This window comes from Lithobates pipiens, unplaced genomic scaffold (assembly GCF_037356315.1).
Source record: "Lithobates pipiens isolate NorthernLeopardFrog02 unplaced genomic scaffold, aLitPip1_a1.2 Scaffold_365, whole genome shotgun sequence".
Classification (NCBI taxonomy): Eukaryota; Metazoa; Chordata; class Amphibia; order Anura; family Ranidae; genus Lithobates; species Lithobates pipiens.
Window position 1 is genome coordinate 1 of NW_027507822.1, and position 18,558 is coordinate 18,558.

Here is an 18,558-nt window from a genome sequence, read left to right on the forward strand (position 1 = left end):
CAATGATCAGATCAGGTGACAAATGACTAACTTTTTATTTCAGGACGTGTGTGGGAATGCCATGGCCAACTCCTCTGAGAGTGAAGATGAGGCGTTTATGGCGGTAGACGGAGAGGGAGCCGTAGACGGGACGATGGAGCAGGACGTGGAGCCACACGCTCAGCCTGAACTGAGCAAACACAACCGATCGATGTGCGAGCTGCCGGAGGAGGTGCTGGAGTACATCCTGTCCTTCCTGTCCCCCTATCAGGAGCATAAGACCGCAGCGCTGGTGTGCAAGCAGTGGTACCGGCTCATCAAAGGTAGGTGGAGGGGAATGTCCTGTGACCTCCAAGTCTTATTAAAGCCCAACTCCGGGGCAGATAAAAGAAAAAAGAAATCCATTGCAATGTGGCTGTGCTTGCACTTCATGGGTAATTGCTCTCGTATAGTACTGAGCGGAAGTAAGTAGATCTCCTTGTTTTGTTCCCCCTAGATCGGGGGTCTCCAAAATCTAAAAGCAGAGGGCCAGTTTACCGTCCTTCGGACTTTGGGGAGGCAGAATGTGGCCAGTGGGGTAGAAATGTCCTGGGCCATCATCGGGGAAAGTAAACGTGGCCTTTGGGGTTGGTGGCCAGTAAGAGGCGGAGCTGTGCCCATCATTGCTATCAGTGGAAGAAATGGTGCCCATGTCAGTGGGAGGAGTGGTGCCCCAAGGGCAGGATGAAGTCTAGCAAAGAGCCACAGTTAGGAAGACCCCCCGCCCCCCCCCCCCCCCCCGGCCCTAGACATACAGTGCAAATGTGTTGTGTTTTGTGTTTTTGTTATTTTTTTGGTTTTTTTTGACTGTTAGTTGTTTTTGTTGTGTCTTTTTATGTTTGTGTTTTTTGTTTGTGTGGTGCTTTTTTAGTGGTTTGTGTGTTGTGTGTTGTGTGGTGTTTGGTTTGTTTGTCGGTTTCTGTCTGTCGGTTTCTGTCTGTCGGTTTTTTTGGTCTGTCGGTTTTTTTTTGGTCTGTCGGTTTTTTTGGTCTGTCGGTTTTTTTGGTCTGTCTGTCGGTTTTTGTCTCTTTTTATGTTTGTGTTTTTTGTTTGTGTGTGGCGTTTTATTATTTTTTTTATTTTTAGGCAGGTGTTCAAAATATTTGCACTGTGTATCTTGGGTAACAGTAAAAAGGAGATCCTCTGCACCTCCCCACAGCTACAGTGGTCCCCCTCCAGCTTTTGCACCCGTCTTGTGGATAAGGGTCCTGATTTATCCTTACGACCAGACCAGGGTCCATAGCCCTGCTCTGGATGTGAAGTTGCCTAGGGACAGTCATCATGGGGAACACCACCTGCCGGGAGGAGCTAAGGATCAGATGAGTCCTGTTTCTTCTCTTCCCCCTGGACAGAACGAGCTGCTGCACCGTCCCACTGCAAGGGATCATCATTATTATTATTATTATTATTATTATTATTATTATTATATTTGTTTTTTTGCACAGGGTTGGGTTTTAGCTTTAAGGGTCAAAGTTTTATTAAAAAATTTTTTTGAAGCGGAATCGACCGTTTCATTTGTTCGGGCTCCTCCTCTTCTGTGCTCCTGGCCCCTCCCTCCCGTTCAGTGCTCCCACAGCAAGCCACTTACTATGGGGGCACCCAAGCCAAGTCGCGGCTCTGAGTCCATTCAGACACGGACCCCCCGACCGGCCCCCATTTCTCCTGATTGGCTAGCTGACTTTAAAAGCAGCAGTCAATGGCACGGCTGCTGTGTCTCAGCCAATCGGGAGGGAGAATCCCGGATGGCTGAGACACGCGGTGGTGGAGTTTGACCTCAGGTAAGTGTTTGGTGGGGGGGGGGTTGACTACTGCACACAGAAGGCATTAAGATAAAAAACCAAAAAAAACCTTCTGACTTTACAATCCTTTTAATCGCCGGTGTGATTGTATTGTAACCTTAGGCTTTCGTTTTCTTCACAGGGAAACTTAAAACCTGAACTCCAGGTATACAGGGTACGGCTAAATCCATGTCAAGTCTTGTTTTCCAAAAGATCTCTAACCCCATCCAGTCACTTTTTATGACTCCTCCACTTCTACCAGAACACACAGCCAGGAGGGTGACACCACTTTGTCTATGGAATTTTAAGGAGTACCCGTCACAGCCTTGTTTAGACAGTAACTTTCTAAGTTGTGAACTGTGCCCTCTTCTAATGCCCCCCCAGAGTTAAAGCGGAGGTCCACCCTAAAGTGGACCTTCCGCTCATCGGAACCCTCCCCCCCCTTCTGGCGCCACAATTGGCACCTTTCAGGGGGGAGGGGGGTGCAGGTACCTGTACAGTACAGGTATCTGCACCCACTTCCGGGATAGCTCTCTGCGGAAAGGGGCGTAGATTACGCCCCTTTCCGAAAGTCCCCCCGCTGCCTGCTGGGAAACACACGGATCCCAGAGGCAGCGGGGACCGTCCTTATTGCGCATGCGCAGTAGGGAACCTGGAAATGAAGCCGAAAGGCTCCACTTCCTGATTCCCATACCCAAGATGGTGGCGGCAGCACCCGAGAGAGATCTCTATCTCTTCTGTATATAGGGTGCTCCTGCCTCCTCCTGGGGTCTCCCTCAGCGGTGCTGCTGCCTTCTCCTGGGGTCTCCCTCAGCGGTGCTGCTGCCTCCTCCTGGGGTCTCCCTCAGCGGTGCCCCTGCCTCCTCCTGGGGTCTCCCTCAGCGGTGCCCCTGCCTCCTCCTGGGGTCTCCCTCAGCGGTGCCCCTGCCTCCTCCTGGGGTCTCCCTCAGCGGTGCCCCTGCCTCCTCCTGCGGTCTCCCTCAGCGGTGCCCCTGCCTCCTCCTGGGGTCTCCCTCAGCGGTGCCCCTGCCTCCTCCTGGGGTCTCCCTCAGCGGTGCCCCTGCCTCCTCCTGGGGTCTCCCTCAGCGGTGCCCCTGCCTCCTCCTGGGGTCTCCCTCAGCGGTGCCCCTGCCTCCTCCTGGGGTCTCCCTCAGCGGTGCCCCTGCCTCCTCCTGGGGTCTCCCTCAGCGGTGCCCCTGCCTCCTCCTGGGGTCTCCCTCAGCGGTGCCCCTGCCTCCTCCTGGGGTCTCCCTCAGCGGTGCCCCTGCCTCCTCCTGGGGTCTCGCTCAGCGGCGCCCCTGCCTCCTCCTGGGGTCTCGCTCAGCGGCGCCCCTGCCTCCTCCTGGGGTCTCGCTCAGCGGCGCCCCTGCCTCCTCCTGGGGTCTCCCTCAGCGGCGCCCCTGCCTCCTCCTGGGGTCTCCCTCAGCGGCGCCCCTGCCTCCTCCTGGGGTCTCCCTCAGCGGCGCCCCTGCCTCCTCCTGGGGTCTCCCTCAGCGGCGCCCCTGCCTCCTCCTGGGGTCTCCCTCAGCGGCGCCCCTGACTCCTCCTGGGGTCTCGCTCAGCGGCGCCCCTGCCTCCTCCTGGGGTCTCGCTCAGCGGCGCTCCTGCCTCCTCCTGGGGTCTTGCTCAGCGGCGCTCCTGCCTCCTCCTGGGGTCTCGCTCAGCGGCGCTCCTGCCTCCTCCTTCTCGAGTGCCCCGTTTTTTGGAGCGCCGCTCTCCCTCAGGGTGCTCCTGTGTCCTGCTGCATCTATTGACACAGACACAGGAATCGGCCCCGGTTCCTGCATGATTGGGTTTGATTGACAGCATTGGGAGCCAATAGCTACACTGTTATCAATCTATCCAATCGGGACCAGAGACACCGGCTGGAACTGGCGTGGTTGTCCCCTTGCTGGAAAGACCAGGTTCGGGTAAGTAAAAGGGGGGGGGCAGCTGCAGCATGGGAGGTTTTTCACCTTAATGCATAGAATGCAAACCTTGAGGGATTGACCACCCCTTTAAAGTAGAACATAAGCAAAACATTTTTTTTCTTTTTCTTCCTTTTTGGATAGGGTAAGGGAGGGGGTTTTAACAACTATGAGGTTGGAGTGTGTTTTGCCATCTATATCCCAGTGGGAAGATTTCCCTTCCTGTCTTGTGGCCGCTTAGAGGAAGTGAGAGAAATTTCCACCAAAGTAAGGAAATCTCTGGTTGTCACCAGAACTATTCTCTCCACTGGAAGCTTTCCCCTCTATTCTTCTGCTGACAACCCAAAATTTCTGACCTTGTTTCACTGTCACGAGAACACAGACCGCAATAAAAACTGGCAGGGGTTCTAATCCCCTCCACTCTTTCTAGCCAGAACTCTTATACTTTTAATAAGCAGTGTATTCTGTCAATGCTCCAAATTGTAAGGACTGTGTTTAAGAAAAGGTAGGTGCTCCTCTCTTCCTCCTAACATGCCTGTGTTTTTTACCACTAGGGGTCGCTCATCAGTGTTATCATGGATTTATTAAAGCGGTCCAAGATGGGAATATCCAATGGGAGAGCCGAACATATCCTTATCCCGGGACCCCGATCACCCAGCGCTTCCCACACAGTAAGTGACCCTAGTGGGGCTTATTACAGCTGCTGAAAACGGCATTGACAGAAAGTTCCCATAAACATGTGCGTCTCCCCCCCCCCCCCCCCCCAATGTAATATGCAGCATAAGAAAGACCTTCATCTGTTGCAGAACTACAAGTCCCATAATGCCTCTTTCTTTAGGAGTAATGCTCGTAACTTTCAGCGGCTTGCAATGCCTCATGGGACTTGTAGTTCTGCAACAGCTGGAGGGCCGCAGGTTGAGCACCCATGCAATAGATCTACTTTGACCGATTTCAGTATGACTGTGGGGGAGGGAAGAGTCACTCTCTAATGAGATCTCAGGGAATCTCTCAGATCTCTGCAGAAGTTACTACAAAACGCTGCACGCTTCTCACCATAATGGGCTTACTGGGTATTCTCCAGAATCTTGCTGGAGGAGGTGTTGTTGCCCTGGAAGCCAATTGAAGGGTAACTGTATTTGTTTAAGTGGTTGTAAATGCACTTTTTTTTTTTTTTTTAAATAACCTCTTGTTGCTCCTCTTTGGCAAGTGCCCCTAACCCCCCCCCCCCCCCCCGTAGCTGCCTATGATGGGGCACTCGCGCTCTCTCCTGAGCCTCGCTGTCTGCGTCTATATACACACAGGCAGCGTGGCTTGGCCCCACCCCCTCCCTTGTCAATGGGTTTTATTGACCGCAGCTGTAGTCAATGGCCTCAGCAAAGCCTGTGAGAGCAGGAAGGGAGGAAGAGAAGAGCTGCAGATGGGCAACAGTGCTGGATTATGAGGGCTCAAGTGGGGAGGAGATGAGACTTGTACCTAAACATTTTTTTTACCTTGTAGCAGGGAATGCATTAAGGTGAAGTTGTTTAGGCTTTAGAGTACTTTCACACTGGGGGGGGCTCCTGTGCTGGGCTGTGTGCTAATGGGGGGGGGGGGCTCCTGTGCTGGGCTGTGTGCTAATGGGGGGGGGGGGCTCCTGTGCTGGGCTGTGTGCTAATGGGGAGGGGGGGGGCTCCTGTGCTGGGCTGTGTGCTAATGGGGGGGGGGGCTCCTGTGCTGGGCTGTGTGCTAATGGGGGGGGGGGCTCCTGTGCTGGGCTGTGTGCTAATGGGGGGGGGGCTCCTGTGCTGTGTGCTAATGGGGGGGGCTCCTGTGCTGGGCTGTGTGCTAATTGGGGGGGGGGGGGGCTCCTGTGCTGGGCTGTGTGCTAATTGGGGGGGGGCTCCTGTGCTGGGCTGTGTGCTAATTGGGGGGGGGGGCTCCTGTGCTGGGCTGTGCGCTAATGGGGGGGGGGGGGCTCCTGTGCTGGGCTGTGTGCTAATGGGGGGGGGGGCTCCTGTGCTGGGCTGTGTGCTAATGGGGGGGGGGGCTCCTGTGCTGGGCTGTGTGCTAATGGGGGGGGGCTCCTGTGCTGGGCTGTGTGCTAATGGGAGGGGCTCCTGTGCTGGGCTGTGTGCTAATGGGGGGAGGCTCCTGTGCTGATGGGGAGGAGGGTGCTTCTGTGCTGTGTGCTGATGGGGGGGGGCTCCTGTGCTGGGCTGTGTGCTAATAGGGGGGGCGGCTCCTGTGCTGGGCTGTGTGCTAATGGGGAGGGGGGGGGGGGCTCCTGTGCTGGGCTGTGTGCTAATGGGGGGGGGGGGCTCCTGTGCTGGGCTGTGTGCTAATGGGGGGGGGGCTCCTGTGCTGGGCTGTGTGCTAATGGGGGGGGGCTCCTGTGCTGGGCTGCGTGCTAATGGGGAGGGGGGGGGGCTCCTGTGCTGGGCTGTGTGCTAATGGGGGGGGGGGGCTCCTGTGCTGGGCTGTGTGCTAATGGGGGGGGGGCTCCTGTGCTGGGCTGTGTGCTAATGGGGGGGGGGCTCCTGTGCTGGGCTGTGTGCTAATGGGGGGGGGAGCTCCTGTGCTGGGCTGTGTGCTAATGGGGGGGGGGGGGCTCCTGTGCTGGGCTGTGTGCTAATGGGGGGGGGGGGGCTCCTGTGCTGGGCTGTGTGCTAATGGGGGGGGGGCTCCTGTGCTGGGCTGTGTGCTAATGGGGGGCTCCTGTGCTGGGGCTGTGTGCTAATGGGGGGGCTCCTGTGCTGGGCTGTGTGCTAATGGGGGGGGGCTCCTGTGCTGGGCTGTGTGCTAATGGGGGGGGGGGGGCTCCTGTGCTGGGCTGTGTGCTAATGGGGGGGGGGGCTCCTGTGCTGGGCTGTGTGCTAATGGGGGGGGGGCTCCTGTGCTGATGGGGAGGAGGGTGCTTGTGTGCTGTGTGCTGATGGGAATACTTCGGCTGTTTGAAGAGAAGAACCGTTGTCATGGTAGCAGCGAGCTGCCATAACCCCGGCATCCTCGTCTTCAGAGGGCGGTCCGCTACAAGATAATCGCGGTCTCTGCGGCGAGTGGACGCAATTTTGAAGTGTGACATGTTGGGTATCAATTTACTCGGAGTAACATTATCTTTCACAATATAAAAACAAAAAACGGGGCGGACTTTACTGTCTTATTTTTTTTTAATTCAAAATTGTGTTTTTTTTTTTTTTTTTCAAAAAAAGTGCGCTTGTAAGACGGCTGCGCAAATACGGTGTGACAAAAAGTATTGCAACGACTGCCATTTTATTCTCAAGGGTGTTAGGAAAAAAAATATATATATATATACATACAATGTTTGGGGTTTCTAAGTAATTTTCTACGAAATAAAAGGTCCATTATTATGTGTCTCATGTTGGAATTATTGAGGACTATCAATTGTTTTGATGATATCTGTCGATCTTTTTTATTATATTACATTATATATACCTTCTCTACCAATTTATATGTATATATGCCCTTTGTGATAAAACGGTTATTATGCTCATTCATTTAGTAGTGTGCTTCATATAAAGTCCCACAATCTCTTTCCTTTTTCATATATACTCAACACTTAATTTGTACAGCACTTTCCCCCCTGGGGACTCCATACACTGAGAAGGTGGGGCAGACATCTTGGAGAGGCGTTGGCCGGGAATCGAACCCGGGTCTTCTGCTTAGAAAGCAGCTATGCTCACCACTGCACCACCAACGCAAAAAAGTGGCATATTTTTTTTAGTGTGGGAGGAAACCGGAGAACCCGGAGGAAACCCACGCAAGCACAGGGAGAACATGCAAACTCCATGCAAATAGTGTCCTGGTCAGGATGTGAACCATGGACCCCAGTGCTGCAAGGCTCACCACTAAGCCTCTGTGCTGCCCATATTTGGCCTCTGTTCTATAAGGCCCGCCCCCGCAGAGCAGGGTCTTCTGCCCTCACGTCTCTACACCCCTGCTCTTCTGCCCCCAACCTCTCTACTCACCTGCTCTTCTGCCCCACCTCTCTAACCCCCCCTTCTGCCCCCACCTCTCTAACCCCCCCTTCTGCCCCCACCTCTCTACTCCCCTGCCCCCACCTCTCTACTCCCCTGCCCCCACCTCTCTACTCCCCTGCCCCCACCTCTCTAACCCCCCTTCCCCCACCTCTCTAACCCCCCCTTCTGCCCCCACCTCTCTAACCCCCCCTTCTGCCCCCACCTCTCTCTACTCACCTGCCCCCACCTCTCTAACCCCCCGTTCTGCCCCCACCTCTCTACTCACCTGCCCCCACCTCTCTAACCCCCCCTTCTGCCCCCACCTCTCTAACCCCCCTTTCTGCCCCCACCTCTCTCTACTCACCTGCCCCCACCTCTCTCTACTCACCTGCCCCCACCTCTCTCTACTCACCTGCCCCCACCTCTCTCTACTCACCTGCCCCCACCTCTCTAACCCCCCCCTTCTGCCCCCACCTCTCTCTACTCACCTGCTCTTCTGTCCCACCTCTCTACTCCCCTGTACCCACCTCTCTACCCCCCTGCTCTTCTGCACCCACATCTCTACCCCCGGTCAATTAAATCGGGCGGAGATTGGTACCTTGAAGTCACCTGGCCAAAGCTGGCAGTGGCTCCGGGACACCATAGCGCTGGAGTGCTATGAAAAGTAAAGATTTGATTTAAGACTCCTGGCATTCCTCCTTGGTCGCCCTGCGCTTCTTCACTACCTGGAATAATTCTTGTAGGTGAAGACGGGTTTGAGGATTATTAGGAGTTTTATCATTGGGATCAACAGTCAGTGTTGCCGTTTGTTGATTAATGCTGGAATCCGATTGTGCATGGAAGTGATCAGTCACCGGTGACCTAAGGAAAATTGGTAATGACAAGATACTACCATTCTTTGGCATGAAGTTGCTGTGATCCCAAGGAGGCGTGGCTCTGGGAATGGTGATGCCAGTCCTGTCCAAAGCTCTTTTCACTTTTCTCCTACGACGTAGCACTCTGGGATGGTGAATAAATGTACTCCATTGTGGCCTAAGGCCGGACTCCATTGCTGGGGTCGTGGATTTGTTTGGAAGGTTCTCCTCACTCCCAGGCCTAGTGTCATTCCCGGTAGGTGAGATGCTGGGAATTGGAAAGGTCATCTCCTCCATGGCGCTCGCTGCCATTTTGCTAGGTGGTGGAGTGATGACATCACTCGGTGGGGTGATGTCACTCTTTCGTGGGAACATATTCCTGCTCCGGGCCACCATTTCTGATTTGATTTTCTTTATACGATGGCTTAGCCTAGCAGAAAGGGAAGCTCGAGGAGGTGTGATGCTGGGATCAGGAATGTCCGTCTCTTCCATAGCTCTGTTCAAAATTTTCCTACGACGTACCACGCTGTGATGGAGAGTAAATGTACTCCATCGTGGGTTAAGGCCGGAACCCATTGCTGGGGTCATGCCTTTGCTTGGAAGTTTCTCATTTCTCCCAGGCCTAGTGTAATTCCTGGTCGGTGCAACACTAGGAATGGCCGTCTCCTCCATGGCGTTCGCTGCATTTTCACTTCCTGGTACACTAGTGTCCTCACTTGGTGGTACAATAGTGTCCTCACTTGGTGGTACAATAGTGTCCTCACTTGGTGGTACAATAGTGTCCTCACTTGGTGGTACAATAGTGTCCTCACTTGGTGGTACAATGGTGTCCTCACTTGGTGGTACGATGGCATCACTTGGTGGTGGGGCGATATTGCTACTTGTTGGTCTTAACAGTCGGTAGAACGGCTTGAAATATATTAGGAGTAGTACCACCAGCATAGTGATCAGCCCCAGAATGCATTCTAACCGGTGCTCAGTAACAATTTCTATAAGTACGGGTAGGACTGTGTTCTCCAATGCCCCCCAAACATTGGACCACACAGACTGAAGCCTGGCCACCACCCATTGGTACCAATCACCAACATTTATAAGCAGGGGTGGGACTGTGTTCTCCAGTGCCACCCAACCCCTGGACCAGACTGACCAGAACCTGGCGACCACCCTATGGTACCAATCACCAGCACTTATAGACAGGGGTGGGACTGTGTTCTCCAATGCCACCCACCCCCTGGACCAGACTGACCAGAACCTGGCGACCATCCTATGGTACCAATCGCCAGCACTTATAGACAGGGGTAGGATTATGTTCTCGAAGGCTGGCCTTCGTCTGTTCCAGATATCAATCAGTAGATACATGAATCCACACAGCTGCAGGAACGTTGAATAATATCCTAATATTCCGGCCAAGTGATTTTGGTGCAGGATGTGCTTCAGAATCAGAGTACATATCAGGAGTGCCATGCTAAACCATGATGGAGGACGGGTCAGGAATGACACCCACCTGATGAGTTGTTGGATTACATTCTTGAAGGCTGGCCCCCGTCTGTTCCAGATATCGATCAATAGAAGAAATACTCCGCTCAGCTCCATGAACATCAAACGGCGTACTAATGTTCTGGCCAGGTGATTTTGGCGCAGGATGTGCGTCAGAATCAGAAAAGTCGCCAGGACTGCAAAGCTGAGCAAGATTGGAGGACGGGTCAGGAATGACACCCACCTGATGAGTTGTTGGATTACGTTCTCGAAGGATGTCCCTCGTCTGTTCCAGATATCGATCAATTGATGAACTACTCCGCTCAGCTCCATGAACATCAAATAGCGTACTAATGTTCTGGACAGGTGATTTTGGCGCAGGATGTACTTCAGAATCAGAAAAGTTACCAGGACTGCCAAACTGAGCAAGATTGGAGGACGGGTCAGGAATGAAACCCACCTGATGGGTTCTGGAGGGTCATTTCCAACTCCTCTGACTGCCTCCTCCGCTGGCCGCTCCGTCCTCCTCGTGTTCTCCTCCCCCTCCTCAATGCGGGTCTGTGGGGACCCTCTGGTGACTTCTCCGGGTAGAAAAATCTGCGGTATATCCACTGGCTGCTGTATCTCCACAATCCCCTCCCCCCCATCCATGGGGACCTCTGGGGATTGGATGTCGGGATTTCTGTTTAGCTCCCAAGGAACCAACAGAAAAAGGAAAACGGCGAAAACTCCGTTTCTCATTTTTTTTTTTTTTTTTTAAACTGACACGAAATGCCAATTACTATTAATTACAGATTAAGCAATTAATGCCAATCAATCAACAGACTCACAATTCCAATAACTGGAGAGAATCTGACCGAATAGAAATCAATCAGTCAGGAGAGCTCTGCAGTACAGATGCTACCAGTATGAAGATCTGAACTCAACTGACAATTTCCACCTCTGAACGGCTTTATATCAGCTGCAGGTCATGTGACCAGTGATGTCACAGTGCCTGACCGTTTGCAGCTATTTTTAGACTGCATGTCACATGTCCAGCAGTGAGAAAACATGTGCCTGGCAGCTGCTTCAATCTGATTGGCCGATTTTTTTTTTCACTTTTTTTTTAATGATTTTTTTTTTATCAAAAATGACCCCTCAGTGAGGGAAGATCCCTCCTAGGTGACCTAAATGTGATTTTTCCTGACTTCCTGTCCAGGTGTCTCCTCAGTGAGGGAAGTTCCGGGTGGGGGGGAGGGGGTTGTTCTGATCTCAGTACGGATAGAATGAGGGGCGTACACCAGGAGGAGGAGGAGGGGGCGGAGACCTGATATATCGGCCGATATTTGCCGTTTTTTAAATAATCGGCATCGGCCGATTGTGCTGATAAAAAGCCGATTTAGAACTACAGCGGGACTTTGAAATGACTTCTGTAATAGAAGTCAGTGTGAGTTGCTGAGTCGTCATAGCAACACTTTCCTCCTCTCTGGGCAGACTGCCAAGAAAAGAACTAAATGATACAATGTTTACACTTCTGAATGAATGAAATCATCTCAGTGTGTAAAGTTCTCAGTTTAACCATTTAAAGACTAAATCTTTTCTGACACTTGTGGCTTACAAGTAAAAATCCTGTATTTTCTGCCAGAAAATCACTTAGACCCCCCAAAAATTATATATATATATTTTTTAGCAGAGATCCTAGGGAATAAAATAGCGGTTGTTGCAATATTTTATGTCACACGGCATTTGCACAGAGGTCTTTCAAATGCATTTTTTTTGGGAAAAAAATACACTATTTAAAAATAAAATAAGTAAAGTTAGCCCATTTTTTTTTTTTTCGTCCAAAAGTTTTGACTACCTGTTTTTTATTTAATACATAGGTTTTTTTTTTTTTGTTTTTTTCTAAATCATACATACAAGTAAACTGATTGGAGGTTTGTTTTGTTTAATAAATGTTTAAATGTAAGAAATTTTCTGTATCACTTATGAAGGCGGCTTTCACACTGGAGCGTTGATGGTAAAACGCAAGTTTTAGCGGCTCTTTACCATCATTTTAGCGGTGCTATTTGGCTGCTAGTGGGGCACATATAACCCAGCTAGCGGCCAAGGAAGAGGTTAAATGCGCCCATGAAGCACCGCTGCCAAATCGCATTGCATGCGCTTCGGCAGCGGTGCCCATTCATATCAATGGGCAGGAGTGGTGGGGGAGGGGTATACACCACTCCAAACGTGCTGCTTGCAGGACTTCTTTTTTAAGATCCTGCCAGCGCATCGCCTGTGTGAAAGCGCTCTGTACTTCACACAGACTGCAGGGGAGTCATTTTGCAGGCACTTTACAGGCGCTATTTTTAGCCCAAATGCGCCTGAAAAACGCCCCAATGGGAAAGGTGTGTTAGATCAAGGGGGATTAAAAAAACTAATAATAAATAAAAAAGGAAAGAATAAATAAATAAAATAAAATCGGCCTAACATATCGGCCCAAAAAAATCGGCATCATATATCGGCTATCGGCCGCCATATCTAAATATCGGCATCGGCCAGAGAAAAACCCATATCGGTCGACCTCTACTCCTAGGTGACCTAAATGTGATTTTTCCTGACTTCCTGTCCTGGTGTCCCCTCAGTGAGGGAAGTTCCGGGTGGGGGGAGGGGGTGGTTCTGATCTCAGTACGGATAGAATGAGGGGCGTACACCAGGAGGAGGGGGCGGAGACCTGTGAGGAGGGAGGACAGGGATGGTCGGATCTCTGTCCGCCCCGCCTCCATGCATGACGAGCCTGGCTCGCTCCGCCTCCGTGTCGTGGTGACGTCAGCACGCAGCGCTCGCTCCCCGGTTGTCCTGGTAACAGCCGGTTGTTTACTACCCGGAGCTGGACGGAGAGATGGCGGCCGGCCGGAGGAGAGGTGAGACCCTCCGGGGAGGGGTAATGGGGGGGAAATACTCCGGGGCAGGGATATTATGTGCAGTGTGAGATCGGGGGCTGGGCACTTATAACCGGTGTTCGGGGGAATTATAATTGTGGGGGGGCATTTACAGGGAGAAGTACTCTGGGGTAATTATATGTGGCGGGATTGCAGGAGGCGATTATAATGGATTGTGGGGTAATTTTTATAATGTGGGGGAGGGACTGTGGGGTATTTATAATAATGTGGGGTAAATATAATATGGGTAGGGGGTTTTGGGGCAATAATAATGTGGGAGGGGGCAGGAAAGGTACTGTGGGGTAATTATAATGGGGTGGGGGAGGGATTGTGGGGTAATTATAATCTGGGGTAAATATAATATCGGTAGGGAGTTTTGAGGCAATAATAATGTGGGAGGGGGGGCAGGAAAGGTACTGTGGGGTAATTATAATAATGTGCGGGAGGTACTGTGGGGTAATTATAATGGGGTGGGGGAAGGATTGTGGGGTATTTATAATAATGTGGGGTAAATATAATATGGGTAGGGGGTTTCTGGACAATTATAATGTGGGAGGGGGCAGGAAAGGTACTGTGGGGTAATTATAGTGCAGTGGGGGATTTTTATGGTAATTATAATGGGGGAGGGGAGGATTGTAGGGTGGTTATATATGCATTGGAGGTAATTATAACAGGGTGGGGGAGGTGTTGCGGGGTAATTATATATTGTGGGGTAATTTTATTTGGCTGGGGGAGGGGTTGCAGGGGGTGGTTCTATGGGGGTGTCTGTCGGGTTCCTCAGGGTGTTGATCTGACTGTTCTGCTCCCTCCCTCCAGGTCCAATGAGTAGGGATGGCCTCGGCTCCAACTGGCCTGAACCTCCCCGGCACAGGAGACCCCCTACGTAGAATGCACGTAGCAAGAGCGAAATCTCCCGCACCACCCCGCAGGGTTTCTCCCACCATGTGGAGACTTACTCTGGTCTCACCTCAAGGGCTGTAGGATGGAGCCCTGAGAGGACCCCAAATCCCACAAGATGGCGCTCTGCCCAGTGCCGGAATGTCGCTTCTCAGGATTTGGAATCCTCATCTTTCCCGGGAGCCCAGTGACACCACCAACACCCCCTACAGGAAGGCACTGCCCACTGAGCATATTGTAATGGGGGGATGGGGGCTCCTAAATGAGCAGATCTTGTATTTGTATGCAAGGGGAATGTACTGTAAGTACCGGCTGCCTATGATTGACGACCTAAAGTTATCCTATCTAGTATGGGCCATTCCACCAAAAACCTGCTTCATTAGAGCTGAACTCTATTAGGCTTAATCCCCCTCTGGGATCTCCTATCACTTGGTACGTTCTCCATAATAAAACATGGTTACTCCTTTGCTATAAATCAGGAAGGGATCCCAATGGAAGGTCCATTATACAGTCACATGACACGCAGGTGTCGCTTCTCACCTTTTCTTCAAGCCGAAACCTGAACAGCTTCAGCGGAGCCGAAATTCATTTTTTTAATGGGGAAATGCTGTGGATTCTGGTCTAAAGGGGAACTCTGTTGTAAGGGGGTGACCGCTCACCAAAGCCCCACTTAGATCAGAGTCCGCAGAGCCCCCCCTTCTTAGATCAGAGTCCGCAGAGCCCCCCCCTCTTAGATCAGAGTCCGCAGAGCCCCCCCCTCTTAGATCAGAGTCCGCAGAGCCCCCCCCCTCTTAGATCAGAGTCCGCAGAGCCCCCCCTCTTAGATCAGAGTCCGCAGAGCCCCCCCCTCTTAGATCAGAGTCCGCAGAGCCCCCCCCCCCTCTTAGATCAGAGTCCGCAGAGCCCCCCCCTCTTAGATCAGAGTCCGCAGAGCCCCCCCCCTCTTAGATCAGAGTCCGCAGAGCCCCCCCCCCTCTTAGATCAGAGTCCGCAGAGCCCCCCCCCTCTTAGATCAGAGTCCGCAGAGCCCCCCCCTCTTAGATCAGAGTCCGCAGAGCCCCCCCCTCTTAGATCAGAGTCCGCAGAGCCCCCCCCCCTCTTAGATCAGAGTCCGCAGAACCCCCCCCCCTCTTAGATCAGAGTCCGCAGAGCCCCCCCTCTTAGATCAGAGTCCGCAGAGCCCCCCCCCTCTTAGATCAGAGTCCGCAGAGCCCCCCCCTCTTAGATCAGAGTCTGCAGAGCCCCCCCCCCCCCCTCTTAGATCAGAGTCTGCAGAGCCCCCCCCCCTCTTAGATCAGAGTCTGCAGAGCCCCCCCCCTCTTAGATCAGAGTCTGCAGAGCCCCCCCCCTCTTAGATCAGAGTCCGCAGAGCCCCCCCCTCTTAGATCAGAGTCCGCAGAGCCCCCCCCTCTTAGATCAGAGTCCGCAGAGCCCCCCCCTCTTAGATCAGAGTCCGCAGAGCCCCCCCCTCTTAGATCAGAGTCCGCAGAGCCCCCCCTCTTAGATCAGAGTCCGCAGAGCCCCCCCCTCTTAGATCAGAGTCCGCAGAGCCCCCCCTCTTAGATCAGAGTCCGCAGAGCCCCCCCCTCTTAGATCAGAGTCCACAGAGCCCCCCCCTCTTAGATCAGAGTCCGCAGAGCCCCCCCCTCTTAGATCAGAGTCTGCAGAGCCCCCCCCTCTCTTAGATCAGAGTCCGCAGAGCCCCCCCCCTCTTAGATCAGAGTCCGCAGAGCCCCCCCTCTTAGATCAGAGTCCGCAGAGCCCCCCCCTCTTAGATCAGAGTCTGCAGAGCCCCCCCCCTCTTAGATCAGAGTCTGCAGAGCCCCCCCCCTCTTAGATCAGAGTCTGCAGAGCCCCCCCCCTCTTAGATCAGAGTCTGCAGAGCCCCCCCCCTCTTAGATCAGAGTCTGCAGAGCCCCCCCCCCTCTTAGATCAGAGTCGGCAGAGCCCCCCCCCTCTTAGATCAGAGTCCGCAGAGCCCCCCCCCTCTTAGATCAGTCCGCAGAGCCCCCCCCTCTTAGATCAGAGTCCGCAGAGCCCCCCCCTCTTAGATCAGAGTCCGCAGAGCCCCCCCCTCTTAGATCAGAGTCCGCAGAGCCCCCCTCTTAGATCAGAGTCCGCAGAGCCCCCCTTACATTTGAGCCACCTTACCTTAGTGTTATCACTCAGAGGGGGGGGGGGGAAGACTTCAGTTACAAGCAGTGGATGGTGAGCTCACACACCCAAGGAAGCAGGCTCAGGCATCAGCACCTTTCATTCATGATGTATCAGCTAGCTGCTGGACTTCCCATTCCCCACCCACACATACCTTTTCTGTAACACAGAGGGGTGGGGGCAGGAAGGACAAGAGCAGATCGAGTCCTCTCTCCGCTCCAGTCCATTGGGGGGAGCTGTGCTGGCTCTGGGCTGTGTGAGAGAAAGTGTCATAGACACTCGGCTTAGACAGCTGCACCCGGCCCTCCAGACAGTTGGTAACCCTGTTGATTATGGTGTGCCCAGGCACACCCGGCCCTGTGCGCACACCTAAGCACTCAGCTTGTGGTACTTGGCAAACCACAGTCCGGTCTGAAGGTGTCCGGGGTTTAGGTGGTCTGATACCCGGACTGTCCGGGTGAGGTCAGGGGGCAACCCTATGCGATTGTGACCAGCGCTCATTGGAGCCGCTTCCCACCGGTTCAGGGCGGCCGCAGAGTGGACTGCAAACCGCGTGTGTGTGTTTGGGTCCACTTCACGTGCAAATTCAGACCTGAATCGCACCTGAACGGATGAACAGACACGCACCGGACCCCGGACACAAACCCGCGGCCCCACATAGGTGAACCCGGCCTCAATCTGATGATCTATATAGTACACAGCGAGCCTTTCTCCCGCCAAGCTGTGAAGGAGAGCCTAGAAAATGCCTGAAAAGGAGGCGAGTGCTCCACCTACTGGCTGAAAATGGGAACAGAAAACAATCACATCCACCTGCAAGGAATCTGTTATTCAAAAATGTTTAATAACATTTTTACAAACATCCGACACATTCACTCCATTCGTTTTGGTTTCAATTTTATTCCACCGTTCATATTTACTCCACGAAAAAGAAAACTTAAAACCAGTGTTGGGACTTTGTATGAGGCGATGACTATGACAGTTCATGAACCTCCATCCCTGCTACATTGAGAAAGGGCTTTATATGAAGGGCACTACTAAATGACCCCCTTCAGTACCGGGCACTGCCACCCCCTTCCTGCCCAGGACCATTTTCAGCTCTCAGCGCTGTCGCACTTTGAATGACAATTACGCCATCTTGCTACAATGTAACCATGTGACAGTTTTATCATTTTCTTCCCACAAATAGAAAATTTATTTTGGTGTTATTTGATTACCTCTGCGGTTTTTATTTTTAGCGCTGTAAACAAAAGAACAAATAAAAAAATAAAAAACACAGTGGGGGTTATTTACTAAAGGAAAATCCACTTTGCACTACAAGTGGAAACTACAAGTGGAAAGTGCACTTGGAAGTTGCAGTCGCTGTAGATCCGAGGGGGACATGCAAGGAAAATAAAAAAACAGCAAATTTTAGCTTGCACGTGATTGGATGATAAAATCAGCAGAGCTTCCCCTTGTTTCAGATCTTCCCCTAAGATCTACAGCGACTGCAACTTCCAAGTGCACTTTCCACTTGTAGTGGATTTGCCTTTAGTAATTTACCTCCAATATCTTTTACTTTTTGCTCTAATAAATATCCCAGTTTAAAAAAAAAAAAAATTTCCTGTTTAGGCCGATATGTATTCTACGTATTTTTGGTAAAAAAAAAAAAAAAAAAAAAATCGCAATAAGCGGATATTGATTGGTTTGCGCAAAAGTTATAGCGACTACAAAATAGGCGACAGATTTATGGCATTTTTATTATTATTTTTTTTAACTAGTAATGGCGGTGATCTGGCATTTTTATCGGGACTGCGACATTGCGCGGCGGCTATCAAAAGCTCCGGCGGGTGCGCATGCTTCCAGGGAGCGGCTCCCTTAGTGGCCACAGGGAAAATGCTACATCACAGTAACTACGTGCAACGTCTGTATTTTATTATATTTTATTCTAACCGCTTACAGACCGCCCGCCGCAGGAATACGTCGGCTGTTTGAAGAGAAGAACCGTTGTCATGGTAGCAGCGAGCTGCCATAACCCCGGCATCCTCGTCTTCAGAGGGCGGTCCGCTACAAGATAATCGCGGTCTCTGCGGCGAGTGGACGCAATTTTGAAGTGTGACATGTTGGGTATCAATTTACTCGGAGTAACATTATCTTTCACAATATAAAAACAAAAAACGGGGCGGACTTTACTGTCTTCTTTTTTTAAATTCAAAATTGTGTTTTTTTTTTTTTCAAATAAAGTGCGCTTGTAAGACGGCTGCACAAATACGGTGTGACAAAAAGTATTTCAACGACTGCCATTTTATTCTTAAGGGTGTTAGAAAAATAAATAAATATATATATATATACATACAATGTTTGGAGGGTCTAAGTAATTTTCTACGAAATAAAAGGTCCATTATTATGTGTCTCATGTTGGAATTATTGAGGACTATCAATTGTTTTGATGATATCTGTCGATCTTTTTTATTATATTACATTATATATACCTTCTCTACCAATTTATATGTATATATGCCCTTTGTGATAAAACGGTTATTATGCTCATTCATTTAGTAGTGTGCTTCATATAAAGTCCCACAATCTCTTTCCTTTTTCATATATACTCAACACTTAATTTGTACAGCACTTTCCCCCCT

General features: G+C 51.6%; 1 protein-coding gene and 1 non-coding gene across 5 annotated transcripts in view; one reads left to right on the plus strand and one right to left on the minus strand.

Moving 5' to 3' along the window:
* Nucleotides 1-24: 24 nt before the first annotated feature.
* Nucleotides 25-18,558, plus strand: part of LOC143956447 (F-box only protein 42-like) — a 26,410-nt gene continuing 7,876 nt past the window's right edge. For 2 of the 4 annotated variants that reach the window (XR_013269920.1, XM_077466631.1), the window contains exons 1-2: nucleotides 25-302; nucleotides 4,258-4,374. Coding sequence is in view for 3 of the 4 variants with exons in the window: in XM_077466631.1 (XP_077322757.1) it covers nucleotides 62-302; nucleotides 4,258-4,374 (358 nt within the window). In the remaining variant the exon portion in view is untranslated. Of the gene's footprint in view, nucleotides 303-4,257; nucleotides 4,375-7,424; nucleotides 7,514-13,705; nucleotides 16,813-18,558 lie in introns of those variants that run through there. The other 2 variants (XM_077466633.1, XM_077466632.1) reach the window with 2 other exon arrangements.
* TRNAR-UCU (transfer RNA arginine (anticodon UCU)) lies at nucleotides 7,329-7,400 on the minus strand. The gene has a single exon. It is a non-coding gene; the product is annotated as a tRNA-Arg (tRNA).